Raw genomic sequence first — 14,474 nt, forward strand, 5'->3', positions numbered from 1 at the left:
ATGGAGCCGGCCCAGGGCACGGCCCCGGGCTATGGCCGCCGCGGCCTCGCCGGGCTGCTCGCCGGCCTCACCGCGGCCTTCTGCTTCCTGGCCTATGCCTGGCGCGTGGGGTCGGCGCCGAGGCCGGTGCCGTGCCGGGCTGTGCGGTGGCACAACGGCAGCAGAGCGGTGCCGGGGTGGGCACAGCCCCAGCTGCTGGTGGTGCTCTGGGGCTGGCCCTTCGGGCAGCGCTTCAGGCCGCAGAACTGCTCGGTCATCTACGGCATCCCCAACTGCCGCTTCACCACCGAGCACAGCTGGCACATGGAGGCTGACGCCATTATCGTGCACCACAAGGATGTCAGTTCCAGGCCCAGGCGGCTGCTGCCAGGCGCGCGGGTGCCAGCGCAGCGCTGGATCTGGTTCAACCTGGAGTCACCCAGTCACTCACCCAACCTACGCGCCATGAACAACCTCTTCAACCTCACCATGTCCTACCGGAGGGACTCAGATATCTTCAGTCCCTATGGAGAGCTGCAGGTCCTCGAGCAGCCCCGGCCCTTCAGCATCCCACCCAAGTCCAGGCTGGTGGCCTGGGTGGTCAGCAACTGGCAGACACGTTCGCGCCGGGTGAAGTACTACCAGGAGCTAAAGCGACACATCACCGTGGACATTTACGGGCAGCATCACCAGCCCCTGGCCCCAGACCGACTCCTGCCCACCTTGGCCCAGTACAAGTTCTACTTGGCCTTTGAGAACTCACAGCATGAAGACTACATCACCGAGAAGGTCTGGAAGAACGCCTTGTCTGCTGGCACTGTCCCCGTCGTCCTCGGGCCGCCACGGGACAACTATGAGCGCTTTCTGCCCCCTGATGCCTTCATCCATGTTGACGACTTTGCCAGCGCCCGGGATCTGGCGCGGTACCTGCTGGAGCTGAGCGAGGATGCCGAGAGATACAAGCGCTACTTTGAGTGGCGGCAATGGCTGAAGCCTGTGGCCACATCTGGATGGGCCATCCACCTCTGCCGGGCCTGTCGTTTCCTGCAGACGGAGACCCGGTACCAGGTGGTGGCCGACCTGTCCGCGTGGTTCGTGTAGCTTGTCCTGTTGGGTTTGTGTCGTCGACTCTGCCAAGGCTGGGGCTGGCCCCAGGCTCTGGTTTGAGGTGAGGCGCTGCCTTTGCTGCGTTTCTTTTTCTTTCCATTTGCTTTTGGCAATGTTGTTGTTTGGTGGTTTCCTTGGGCATTAAAAAGCCTAATAAACAGACGGTTCAGTTCCTGCCTTGCATCTCTTTCCTTTGATCAACCCTGGGAAGCAAAGGCTCAGGAATATGAGCTTCACATCCCCACCACGAACCACTCTGGTGGTGCTCCCCATCACAGCGGCAGCCATGCCCTGGGCCCTTGGTGGCCTTTACTTCTTCACCCCTTTGGCCTTCTGCCTGACAGTTTCCATTCTTCATCTGTTGCATTTTTTTCCCTTTTTTATTTTGCTCTTGCATCCCCCATTTCCACATCTTTAGACCCATTTCTCAGGCCAGGTGCTACAGCACGGTGGCTGCCGGCTGCACTGGGAAGACCAAGCCAGCTCTGAAAAGCTCTTGGACAGTTCCCCATCCCTAGGATCCCCAACTGGGGAAACTGGCCAAAAACGGTGGCACCACGGGACAGCCGGGACATTCCCCAAAGCAGGCACAGCCTCTGGAGGGAAATAGGCCCCCGGCGTGCTGTAATTCCCAAAGGAATGGCATCACCCGGAAAAGTAAATAGACAAATCACCGTGCTGCAATGAGATCAGAAAGATTTAATTATCTCCGGCCACAGCGAAGAGGGGCTGAGATCCCACAGCTTCTCCACCAGTGACAAGCTAAAAGTCTCAGAGAGGATCAAAAAAATTGGAGGGGGGTCCGAGGGAGGCTGCTGTGGCATGGAGCGGCTTGCCAGACAGGCAGGGGGACGGGGACACTCGTCCCATGATGCGGCTCTGCACCGAAGCTGTGGACAGCACCAGCGCAGTTACCCAGGCAAAAAAAATCCTGAAGCGAGGAAAAAAATCGCAAATTCTCCCTTAAATCCCCCCGCCCCAACCTCAGCCACCTGCTGGTTTAGGGAAGCCCCTGAATGGCAAAAAACGGCCAGAAAAGCCTCAGTACAAGGCAGGGGGGAGGCACGAAGGCTGCCTGGCCGCCCGCTCCGAGGGCAGCGCTGCTCGCTCCGAAGGCCCTGGAAGCGCCAGAGGTCTGTGATGAAGCGGCAAGGAGTGGGGGGTTGTATTCGAAACAAATGTCGGGGGTTTGCTGCGGAAGCGCGGAGAAATTCAATTTGGAAGTTTGCATTTGAGGTTGGCCCGAAGCACGGAAAGCGGCGCGGTCCCTGCGAGGGGACGAGCCTGTTTGAAAGGCAGCCGAGCTTTATTTATTTTTTTTTTTAAGTGGAAAGACATGCTTTTGCAAACTTCTGAAGCTGCCCCCGTATAGAAATGCCGCAGCAAAGTCCCAGGGCGAGGGAGGGTTTTCTCCGGAGCGGAATGAGGAGCATTCCTGCAAAATGGAGCTAGTGGCCCCACAACGGGACTCCAACCATCCGCGAGCACCCAAGGGAGCCACAGGCTTCCCAACTCCATCTTCCCCCATGGATAGGTGTCTGACACAAGGTTTCTGGCAAAATTTAGCCCAGAAAAGTCCTTTCCGTACCCCCAGCGGCCATCTGTCCATCCCGTCCATCAGGAACACTTGCAAAGGGCTGGCTCCAGCCCACAGTGGATAAACTCGCTTTCCTCCTTTTCAGCCTCACTCTGCACAGCGGCCCTCGTGCTAGAGCCAGAAAACCCACAAAAAAACCCCTCCGCGTCTCTGAACTGGTGGGAAATCTGCCAGAGAGCAAATACTAATGGGGTTAGCTCAGCTACCTTTTCTTTTTTTTTTTTTTTTGTCTTATTTTCCTCCTCCCCAGAGCCAGGCAAGCCGCTCTCCAGCACAGCCATCCCACAAAACGCCCTTGGCTGGTTCTTGACTGTTTCTTTGCTGTATTTTTGCGACCGACAATTCTTTCTTTGAAGCAACGTAGCCTGTTAGTTGGGTTTTAACTTGGTTTAACATTGCTTGGGATGGCACCTTGCAAGGGAGAGGATCCTTATTTTAGCATCCCAGAGGTTGCAGAGTGCAAGGGGACCTGGCAGATGCCGTTTGTGTTGGGACTCAGGGCCCGAGCGGTGGGAATAGGGTCCCCAGGCAATGCAAGGGCAATGCTGACATCTTCTTGACACAGAATCCCAAGCTTATTTTCATTTAAATCCAAACATCTCAAATATCAGAAGCACGAAGGATGTTGGGTGCTGCCTGGAGGAGGACAGCAGCTTTCCCAGCCTTGCATGAGAGCCCTTCCTTGTCCCTCTGCTCCATCACCTGCTCTTTGAAGCTCATCAGATGATCTTAAAGTTCCTTGGCCTCCTCCTAAGCACTGCTTGCAATTTAGCCTTTTGTTCTGTAAAAATAGGTATCTTTTTTGGCCCATTTTCCAAGCAGCTGCTTATGGGAAAAGGAAAAACAGCAGAACATGTTGAGAATAGAAAGAAACTGTCCCGCAGGCTCTTCCCAAGGGATTTTTGGGGATGCCAAATGGGGTGGGAAACTGGCTTTTAAGGGTCCTGCTGCTGGGAAATGGAGCATCTTTTCAGTCCCTGCGGACTCTGGCGCAGACTCGATGGAGATACTCAGCAGAGCTCGGCATCCACAGATGGGAAGCGGAGCGATGCTGCTGATGGTGGTTGGAGCCTACCAAGCTCCAGGGCTTCATGGCAGTCAGTGCTGTCCTGCCAGGTAGGCAGGAGCACCCAAACCAACACCGGCCGCTCAAGTGGCCGCCGTCTTCCTGAGCCCAAAATCTGGGGCTTTTAGAGCTTTTCATCTGATGAGGCTGAGAGGGGGAGGATGAAACAACGAAGACCTTGTTTCCACCTCTTTTCCCCAAGTAATGACTATTCCCCAGCTTCCTATTTTTGGTGGCATCACCCAGGCCAGAGATAGAGGGACAGAAATAAGTAGGATTTGGAGTAAAGACGCTGAGTAAAGCTGCAGAGGATCTGGGGAAGAGAGAGATGAACATGAAGCCGTGATGGGAAAGAGCCCGGGGTGGGCAGTGCAAGGAATCTATGTTTTGGTTTGGAAACAACAGGGTGGAGGGGAGAAAGGGACATGGGGTCTCCTCCCAGCACCACGATGGGTTTCTTTTTCCCGCTGTCCAAAGGTCCAAGGAACAACAGGGACCATCCAACTTTGGGGACATCCCCAGAAACCAGTCCCACCAGCCGGCCTGGGTTCAGCAACCCAGCTACTACCGCAACCTTTGTTTTCGTCCTCTTTTTTTTTTGGAGACTCTTGCACGAGTCAGATTTTCCAAGCGGCCTTGTCCAATTTGGTCATTAAAACTTCAGTTTATCCCTTTTTTTTCCGGCCAGGCTGGCAGCGGGATCGCAGCCTCACAGGGTTCTTTGATTTCTGGAGCACTCACCTCCTCCCCCCGCACACCCCAAACGCACACCAAGATTTATGAGTCTCCAAAGATGCTTCCTAAAATATTTACAGAGCGGAGCTTCGTGCCGGTGCTTGACTCGGCCACGAGCACTCCACGGCCATCAGGAATCTGGGTGGCATGAGAGGAAATATAAACAGACCTTTTTTTTTTCTTTCTTTCTTTCTCTTTTTTTTTTTCTTTCCATTCCCCCAAACTGCTATAAACCTTCCCAGTCTCGAGGCTTTTTAGCCTTTATTTTTCCACTCCTTCCTCAGCTGGAAACATGGAGATGAGACTTTTTTTAATTTTCCTTTTGCAAGCAAACCCAGCGATTTGCACCCATTCTCGCCACAGAGGCCGCAAGACTTTCTGCCTAGCAGATTTAATCTGATTTAATTCAGATTTTTCTTGATGCACCTGGCGTTGGCGGTGTCGGGGGAAGATGCTTTGTCAGGACACGAGGGGCTGAGATACAAAACATGTTGGCCTGGTGCTGATGGGGGCCATGGCAGGGTATTAAATGGGGATGGTGCATGTTGCATGGGAGGGTAACATATTGCATGGGGATAATGTGTGTGACATGGGGATAACACATGAAAGATGGGGATAATGCGTGTGACACGGGGATAAAACATGTTGTATTAGGACAATCCATTGCATGTGGATAACGGTGCATGGGGGTAACACATGTTAGCCAGGGATCATAGGTGTTAAATGGGAAAAATGTGTGTTATATGGGATAGGGCGCTCTGCATGGGGATAACACATGCTGAAGGGGGTTAATGTGGGTTATATGGGGATAACATATATTGCATAGGGATAGCACACACGTTATATGAGGATAACACACAAGTTAGATGGGGATAACGCGTCTTACATGAGGATAATGCACATTAAATGGGGATAACACCTGTTGCATGGGGATTATACTTGTTAAATGGGGGTAACGTGCATGAAATGGGGCAAATGTGCTTGCAAGGGGGGCAGCCCTTGCCAAAAGGGCTCCTGTGCTAGGTCAGCTATCCAGAGAGCAGAAAGGGGCAATTCCCAACTTCCATCCCTGTGGCCGAGACATATATAACATCCTGGTTTCCTTTAAAGGCACCAGAGCAAGAGACCTAAGGTCACAAGATGCCAGGAATGTCACAAGGCAGCGGCTTCCCCTGCAAAACGGGATTTTCCAGCAGCAAATGAATGAGTTTGGGCCTTTTGCAGCTGTGCATGGAGGTTTTTGGCATAACAGAGCTAATTGGGGAATAGTGATGAGCTCGTGCCACCCTTCGGCCCCTCTCCACCCTGCAACACTCCAAAATTTCCCCAGTCCTGGAGGGATGTAAAATATCCTCCACTTGGACACCCCCAACATGCAGGAAAAGAAGAGAATGGGCTCGAAATCACTATAATCCTCCTTTTATTTTCCACTTTGTCATGAATATGTGACAGCATCATGCCCGAGTTTATGTTTGTTTAAAAAATAATAATAATAATAATACGATACTGCATTTCCACGCACCCCCCCCAAAAAATACATTTGGAATAACTGGTAAAAGGTAATAAATGTAAACCGCACTTGGCACCATTTGGCTCAATAAATAAAATCAAAACGTAAAAATAAAAACGAAGAAGAAAGGAGAGAGAAAGAATGCACTATGTAGGCGGCACACTATGGGAGCTAAATAAATAACATAAGTTACTTCAAATAAATAGAGAGTATCTAAATTACAGATGCATTGCATCCACTTGTGCAGGCGGCTGGGCAGAGCCGCCCATCCCGGGAGGGACGTGGATCCCTGCAGCCGTGTCTGGCCTTCCCGAAACGAGTCTTTTTTTTTTTTTCACCCTTTTTTCAGTTTTTTTGCCTTTTTTTTTTTTTTTGAATGTTGGGCTTCGAGTTCAAGGGGACCTCTCGCTAAACCCAGTGCAAAACCAGTCGAAGAAAAAGCCTTTTGCACTGGCCGCTTTTCGGAGCCGTTGGCAGAGCGTGACGTCCGCCGGGGCTTCCCCCTGCGCGGATGCTGCGCCGGGATCCCACTGAGGGCTTTTGCCACAAAACTAATTTTAGTTTTATAGGAGTCCAAACTGGAAGAGACCCAAGCACTTGAGAGCGCAGTAACTATTATTATTATTACTATAAGAATATTTGGGATTTTTGTCTCCCAGACGATATTTTTGCCCCACCGCGCTCCGCACCTGCAGCCCCTTTGGCATTTCCATTTTATTCCCACCCAGATGAGGCTGCCGTCAGCCCCCAAATCCCCCCAGGAGCTGCCGCGGATGCCAGCAGAGGTGATAGGAGCACCCATGACATGCGCCAACTTGGCCCGTTCTCAGCATCCGCTCATGGCATCGAAAGACAAGAAAAAAGAAAATTCCCTGCCCTCTTGCAGGGGTCGGCGCTTCCACCCGCCGAACGGGGCCGGGAACGCGGCACGGAGAGGGTCACGCGGCGCGGCCGTCCCGCCGCGTTGCCGAACGCCCGGGCACTGCCGCCGCTCTGCGCCCTCCGCTCGTGCTTTGCCTTTTCTCCGGGCAAAGGGCCAAGGGGAGAGAAAACCATCAATCACGGGCGACAAATATAACCCGCCTGGAGAAGGCGCGAGCCTGTGGGCTCATTTATTTCCCCCGCAGAGTAAACAGGAGCCAGTGTGGGCGGAGGGGCGGCGAGTGCCGGCGCACGGGAAGGCGACTGGAAGAGCCAGATCCACTGGCACCCTCGAGGATTTTGGATATTCACCCCCTGGCTCGTCCCAGCTCAGTTTTTGGCTGATCCAGTTAAATCAGATGGTCACGAGCCTTAAAAACTAGGGAATTGTTTGGGAACTGACACGGCCAAGCGAGAGGCACCAGCAGGGCCCTGCAGCGTCCGACTTGGTCCCAACACCAGCACTTTCCCTGACAGCAGCTTCAAAACGCTGCCGTGGCACCCAAACACGGGGGACTTGGTGCCAAATCTGCCCCGCTCCAGCCTGCCTGTTTGCACCTCTGACGTGTGCAGCGAGTGCAGCGAACGGGGACGGCCCTGCGTGTGGGGCACGGGCGTCCAGGTCGCCCAACGGGCCCAGGAAACGCACTGAGCACGATGCAAAACCCGCTGCCCGCGTGCAGCGCGGCCCGTGGGTGCCAAAACCTCCCTGCACATGTGCAACACGGTCTGTGCGTGCGCAAACCGCCCTGCACGAGAGCAACGGGCGCTGCACGAGTGTGAAGCGCCCAGCACGCGCGCAGCACACCTCATGGGTGCGTGCAATGCACCCTGCACACATGCAGAACACCCCGTGGGTGCGTGCAATGCACCCTGCACACATGCAGCACACCTCATGGGTGCGTGCAATGCACCCTGCACACATGCAGCACACCCCGTGGGTGCACGCAATGCACCCTGCACACATGCAGCACACCTCATGGGTGCACGCAATGCACCCTGCACACATGCAGAACACCCCGTGGGTGCGTGCAATGCACCCTGCACACATGCAGCACACCTCATGGGTGCGTGCAATGCACCTTGCACACATGCAGAACACCCCGTGGGTGCGTGCAATGCACCCTGCACACATTCAGCACACCTCATGGGTGCGTGCAATGCACCCTGCACACATGCAGAACACCCCGTGGGTGCGTGCAATGCACCCTGCACACATGCAGCCGATGCTGCACGTGGGCAGCACGCCCTGCCCGTGCAAAACACACGCCACACACGTGCAAAACACACGTGCAACACGCTCCACGCAAGCGCAGAACACCCTGCACGTGTGCAGCATGCCCTGGTTGTGTGCAACACATCCCACGTGCATGCCAAGCACTGCAGCATGGCCTGGGGGAGTGCAACACGCTCCATACGTGTGCAAAACACCCTGCACAGGTGCAAAACATCCTGCACAGGTGCAACACATCCTGCGCGTGCAGCCCCAGCAGAGCCCCCCGTGCCTCCCCGTAGCCCTGGACCATTACACAGCACGAGGACACGGCACCGTGAGCAGTAAACCAGGGCTCAGGCACCAGCTCAAGGTACATACAGAGCATCCGGGTCTCTCCACCTCTCCTGGAGGCGCCGGGACTTTCCCAAGCCGGTGCTGGGCGAGCTCAGCCCCGGTGGGGCGACCTTCTTGCCGCATCCCCGCCGCCGGAGGCCGGTCACACGCAGCCGCACTCCTTGGCCGACAGCTCATTCACGGTGTAGTAGCGGTTGTAGGCGTCCAGGAAGGAGACGTCGTCGTCGTAGGCCAGGGGCCGGCAGCAGGGCCGGGCTCGCACCTTCTCCTTGCGGATGCGGCGGCTGCTCCGCATGCTGCGCAGCGACAGGTCGTAGCTGCGCAGGGCGCCGTCGCAGGTGCCGCTGCAGTAGCGGAAAAGCACAGTCTCGTCCGACTCGTAGCCCAGGCCCAGCTCGCTGACGCTCACCTCGAGCTGCTGCAGGGCGCAGGGCTTGTGGCGGCCGCGCGCCCGCTTGGCCCGGCCGCCCGCCCTGGCCCCGCTCCGCCGCTCCACCAGCGCGCCCAGGAGCCGCCGCAGCTCGCCCTCCGTGTAGCTCTCCAGCAAGGCGCCGTCTGCAAGAGGAAGGGGCCGCCGTGAAGCCCATGCGCTGCGCGCTGAACCTGCTCACCCCCGACAAGCCTCTTATTTGCCGTTTTTTTTTAATGCTTTTTCATCGCCAAGCGCCGGGTACTTGGTTTGCGGCTGCTCAGGGATGCAGCTCTGTCATGCGGCTCTGCAAACGGGACGCCCCAAAAGCAGTGCCAAACTTGGCACTGCACTGCAAAGCGCGCCCGCAGGGTTGCAAAGACAGTGCAAGGAGGAGCAAAGCATGCCTGCAGGGTTGCAAGATGGAGCCAAGCATGCTCACAGGCTTGATAATAGAGCTGGCGTACAGCAGTTAAGCATGTCCATGGGGTTGTAAAAAAAGGTGCAAGGAGAAGCAAAGCGAGCCCATGGGGCTGCAATGCAGGGTGAGCAGCAGCAAAGCATGTGCATGAGGTTACAAAGCTAGGGCAGGATGGAGCAAAGCGCGTCCGGGGGTTGCAAAGTGCTGCGAGGAGCAGTGCAGTGTGTGCATGGGGCTGCAAAGCCAGCGCAAGGAGGAGCAAAGCATGCAGATGGGGTTGCATGCCGGGGAAGGAGCAGCCTGAGGGAGTTGCAAAACTTCATGGCTACCCACGAGCAGGAGCTGCACTGCTCTCATCCCCAGATAAAATTTCCTGATACTTTTCCAGCGTACATCGCATGTGGCCATGGGCATTACCTGGGCACCTCAGGACCCACAAAGCTGGTGTGCAATTGAGCCCTGCACCACAAGAACATCTCCTTGCCCTCCCTGCCTTATTTTCCGCCCCTTGGCCCTCAGCAGATCCTCCCTGCCGGAGCCTCCTGTGACAGTTTGTCATCGCTTCCAAAATCTCAGCCCCAAAGCAGCTCCTCGGGTTCAGGAGGGAAGCAAAGACGTGTGCCAGGCGCTGCAATCCACGAGCGCCAAGGGAGGCACCAATCCCCCAGTGCCCCGCTCCCGCCTGGCCTTCTGGCCGCTCCAAATCAACACCAAGAGTCAAAAATAAAGTTAATAAAAAAGTGCTTGGAGCTAAAAAGCGCTTTGGCAGCATTGGGATGAGCTGCACAGATCTGGCTTCCTGCTGACATGGGCTTGCAGGAGCCTTTGGCATGTGAAGCCTTTCGCCCTGCGTGGGGTTTTGCCCAGAGGAACCTTGTTTGCAAGATGCGGGATCCTTTGCAAGATGCGGGATCCTTTGCAAGATGCAAGATCCTTTGAAGGATGCAGGATGCTTTGCAGGATGCATCCTGGTCCAGAGCTCTGCAAAGCCTCACCGAGGCGCAAAGCCACCCAAATCCTCCTCCGTGCACTGTGCTGGACCCCGTGGCCAGCCTGAATGCTGGAAACCAAGTGCGAGCAAGACATCACCCCCAGGCTGAAGCCCTGGGGGCTGCAGCCGCCCAGCACAAGCCGCAACCGAAATCCATGGGGTGCAGGACGGAGCCCTCCCGTGCCGGGGACCGGAGCGCGGGGGCCGCTTACACTGGGAGAGCAGCGAGCCGTGGCGGTCCAGGGCCCGTGGGGATCTCCGCGGAGCTGCCGGCAGCGAGGAGGAGGAGGATGCCCGCGAGGCCGGCGAGGAAGGCACGGGGCTGTATTTCCGGCTCCCGTTGAGCATGTCTCTACAAACTAAAATGGATAACAGGGAACTGAGGAGCATCGATGCAATGGCTGCAAACTTCCATACCTTCATCTTAGAGCAAGTCAGAACATTGAAACTCTGTAAAACAGGCAAAACAAATATCCTTATTACGCGGCCGCCCCCCCACCCCGCAGCGCCGCCGTCCCTCCCCGCTGCACGGCTCCCTGCACCTCTCCTGGCCCTCGCTCTCGCCCCGTCATCCTCCTTCCCACCAGCGCCAGCCGGTGCTGCCATAGGGAAACTGAGGCACGGAGGCTCCCCGGGGCGAGAGCGGCTCGGGGCTACGGCCTGGAGGGACAGCGCAGTCCCCTCTATGGCACAGGGGGAGAAATGCGGAGCACTGAGGCCCGGGTGTTATCTGGAAGGACGGGCAAACCTGTGTCACGCTGCCCCGTGATACCTGCACCCACACGGGGACAGGGGGTGGCCAAGGAATTTGGTGGCAGTGTGTGTTTGGAGACGGCGGTGGCCCCCGTAGCGGGTGACACTGTGTCAAGGGACTCGATGTGGCCCAAGGATCCGGTGCAGCAGCCTGATATCCTCCATCCTTCCCCCCGCAGCCAAATCCCTGCCCTCCTTCCTGGCTCCTGGCAACATTTTACAAGCGCCCGGGTCCGGCCTTGAGTCACCGACCATGAAACCCCCATTAAATCCTCTTTGCAGAAAGCGGGGCCGACTTGTGACAGCTCTCCCCCTGCCTCTTATTTCTTCACCTTGGCTCCTTGCCAGCACCAAATGTTTCTCCTTTCTGAATAAATGCACAGAAAGGAAAAAAATAAAATAAAAAGGGGGAAGGAAAAAGGAATACAAACAGCCTAACAATAATTGCCAAAAGAATTTAGTGGAGGAGGGGGGAAAATGTTTATTTGAAGCAGGAATTGGACACATTTCGCTTTCACTGTTGCTGCAGGCAATAACCAAAAGGAGCCGGGCAGCTCTGCCGTCATGAGCGACGCTGGAGCTCGCAACGGGCGCAACTCATCACACGGGAGCTACCGCAGCCACTAAATGCCCTGGAGGGGCCCAAGCTAAGGGAATAACCCAGCCCCGGCCTCGAGGCTGGAAACGGGGTTGTAAACAAGGCCAAGCTGGAAAAAAGAATAGTTTGGCCATATAAGGCGGCGAGCTCCCGCAATCCCGCCGCGGTCCGAAGCACCAGAGCCGGTTGGCGGGATGAGCCCTGGGAAGCGGCGCCAGGCGTCGAAGCTCGGCGCGAGGCAGGGGCAGAGCAGGAGGCGACAGCGCTTCCCGAAGGGAAAGGGGATGAATCCCCGATCCCGACCCTCATCCCTTCATCCCGCGGCAGCCAAAGGCACGGAGCAAGCTCAGCTTTCCGTGTCACCCTCCGGCAGCGCGCGGGCTCCGCTGGGGCCCAGGCGCTCGGCCGCAGCAGGGGGGGACGCGCTGGCTGCTTTTCTTGGCTCTGCTGCTGCGCATCCTTCCCGGGAGCCGCCAGGTCAGCGCCCCGCGCAGCGCTCCTTGCTTTTCCAAGGGGATCCGGTTGCAGTGTCAAAGCAACAAAGCCGCCCGGGCGCCCTAAGTAAACTTTTCCAATGCTTAATTACCCTTGCTATTTGGGGAGAGAAAACAAATAGAAAATATTAACCACGGTGGCTTTCCAGGCTGGGTCTTCTTCCACTGCAGCTTCCCAGGGCCGGAGCGGCCGCGGAGGAGCGTTACACTGAGGAGCAGAAACGCTATCACCATTGAGATCCGCTGTCAGCTCCGGGGCTGCTCGGCCTTCCCTGGTTTTTGCACTTCGGGGTTTTTTGCATCGCTTGGAGCAGCGAGGACACAGAGCAGCCGAGCTCTTGGTACCGGGAACCGTGGGGGGAGACGGAGGCCTCGGCGGGACGCGGGGGAGAGTTTCCACCTGCCGCCCTGTTTATTTTAGTGCCTTACATGGGAGCCAAGCGGCTTTGAAATCCCGCCTCGGCGTGAGTCACCCCGCAGGAATTAAACCGCTTCCAGCCAGCAGCGACGTCAGGGCAGAGCGGCTCCGGGGTCCCGTGTGGAGCGGCTCCTCCAGCTGCAAATGTGACCGGGACCCGAGTCCGGCACCGGGGAACAGCTTCCCTGCTGGAGAAAGGAGCCGCTGGAGCAGTCGTTCGGATCCGACACGGAGGCTGAGGCATTGCTGCCAAGTCTTGGCATGTTTTGGAGGGAAAAATTGCAAAAACTCTTCAATGACCGTCCTACTTGCAGCCCAAAATGCCTGAATTTTGCCCCAGTTGGTGGTCTCAGTCGCAAAAGCATACCGAAATGCCAAACCATGCTGGTCCCAAAACGGGGCACTTCCAGAGAAAAAAGCCCCAAGCTCTGCTCGTGCTTCCTCTTGCTCGAACTTATGTGATTTTATTGACACCTCACCGTGCTCCTGCAGCTTGTGACACTCCTGCTTGCTCCGTTTGTTATTTAGCGGCCAGAGTCTCCCGCCAGTGCCTGGATGTGCCGTTGGGAAGGAGCCAGCCAGGCTCCTGGCCAAGCGAGCGGCGGCTGCATCGGGAGCGCCGGGATGCTCACCGGAGCCAGTGGCGACGTTCCCATTGCGTGGGGACGTCCCGCTCTCATTCCCCGAATTTCCCTGGGCGCCTACCCTGCCATCCCAGGAGGTCCCGCGCTGCTTTCCATGCTGTTAATTCCACCAAACTGGAAGCAGATGGGAGCTGCCCGTCCCCCCCGGCGCAGCATCTGGAGCGCAGGGATCTCCTCTTTTCGCGCCGCCTCCTCATCCTCCCCTCGCTGCAAACATCTCCCCGGCCCGGCTGCTGCCGCCGCCTCTCCCGCTGTCCAGCCGCATCCGTCCTTGTCCGGCCGGTTGGTACCAAACCCCGCGACTGCAGAGAGCTGCTTCCTTCCAACCCCTGTGTGAGCGATGGGGCAATTCCTGCCTCCTAAAATGCTCCTCCGGGACGGCACGAGAGAGACCTGGGGCTGGAAACGCAACCTCAGCCCCTTGCTCCGCTGGTGCAAAACAGTTTTGCCAAAATTGGGAAGTTTGTCGCCCTTGGCTGATCCCAGAAGGTTGATCCCTTATACCAAGGAATAAGGTGGGAATAAACAAGGATTGCAAAACAGAGTGCTGACACAGCAAAAATAAACAAACAAATACATATATATGGATACTCAGCAGCTCGACCCAGCCTCAAGCCTCGTATTTTTGCCAGGGAAGGGACACTTGAGCTGGAAGCCGAAGGCCAAACGTCGGGTTTTGCCTTTGCCAGCGTCAAAGCGGCTCCCCCAGCGCTCGCGGTGCCAGGAGAGGGCGGTTTGCAGCAGGGGAGCTAATTGCCACGGCTTGTCCCAACAACCCCAGCGCCTGCAGAGACGGGGCTAAAAGCTCCGGTTTTGGCAGCGCTGCAGGGCCAAGGCCCCAGAGGTGCTTTTGCCTGGGCCCGTTTCGACACCGCGCCACTATCGCTAACACAGGGAGACTGCAGCGGGCTACAGACATCCTTCCCTGATGCCACCGCTCCGCCGGCACCATTCCCTAGGGTTTTCCTTGTTTCTGGAGCTCTTCTACCACAGCACGTCATGCTCTGGGGTAAGTTCAGCACAAGCTTTGGATGCTTCTCCAGTGGTGTCACGTGGGCCGGCTAGGGGAGCCTGCTCTGTTATTTCTTTTTTTTATTGCTATTTTGCCCTCTTCCAAGAAAAGCGTCATTTTGCACGGAGCAGAAGCCGACAGCGCAATGCCGAGTGTCCAAACGTCATTCCAAGGCCACGGGGCTGCCGTGCTCCCGAGCGGCGAGCGCCGCCTGCTCCTCTTCATCACTCACCAAAATAGCCCTGTCCT

The 14,474-nt window shown here is 56.6% G+C and overlaps 2 protein-coding genes across 2 annotated transcripts; one reads left to right on the plus strand and one right to left on the minus strand.

The window, feature by feature from the left end:
• LOC104572962 (4-galactosyl-N-acetylglucosaminide 3-alpha-L-fucosyltransferase FUT5-like) lies at positions 1 to 1,080 on the plus strand. Its single transcript, XM_010220132.2, has one exon. The coding sequence runs from the start codon at positions 1 to 3 to the stop codon at positions 1,078 to 1,080; it is 1,080 nt and encodes a 359-aa protein (XP_010218434.2).
• A 7,547-nt stretch (positions 1,081 to 8,627) lies between these two features.
• Positions 8,628 to 13,347, minus strand: NRTN (neurturin). Its single transcript, XM_010220129.2, has 3 exons — positions 13,329 to 13,347; positions 10,519 to 10,665; positions 8,628 to 9,040 (listed from the first exon to the last, which is right to left on the minus strand). The coding sequence occupies exons 2-3, from the start codon at positions 10,652 to 10,654 to the stop codon at positions 8,628 to 8,630; spliced, it is 549 nt and encodes a 182-aa protein (XP_010218431.2). The 5' UTR covers positions 10,655 to 10,665; positions 13,329 to 13,347.
• Between the last annotated feature and the right edge of the window lie 1,127 nt (positions 13,348 to 14,474).

The sequence above is a fragment of the Tinamus guttatus genome, unplaced genomic scaffold (assembly GCF_059628265.1).
Source record: "Tinamus guttatus ecotype Peru unplaced genomic scaffold, ASM5962826v1 Tinamus_guttatus_pri_ptg000254l, whole genome shotgun sequence".
Taxonomy (NCBI): domain Eukaryota; kingdom Metazoa; phylum Chordata; class Aves; order Tinamiformes; family Tinamidae; genus Tinamus; species Tinamus guttatus.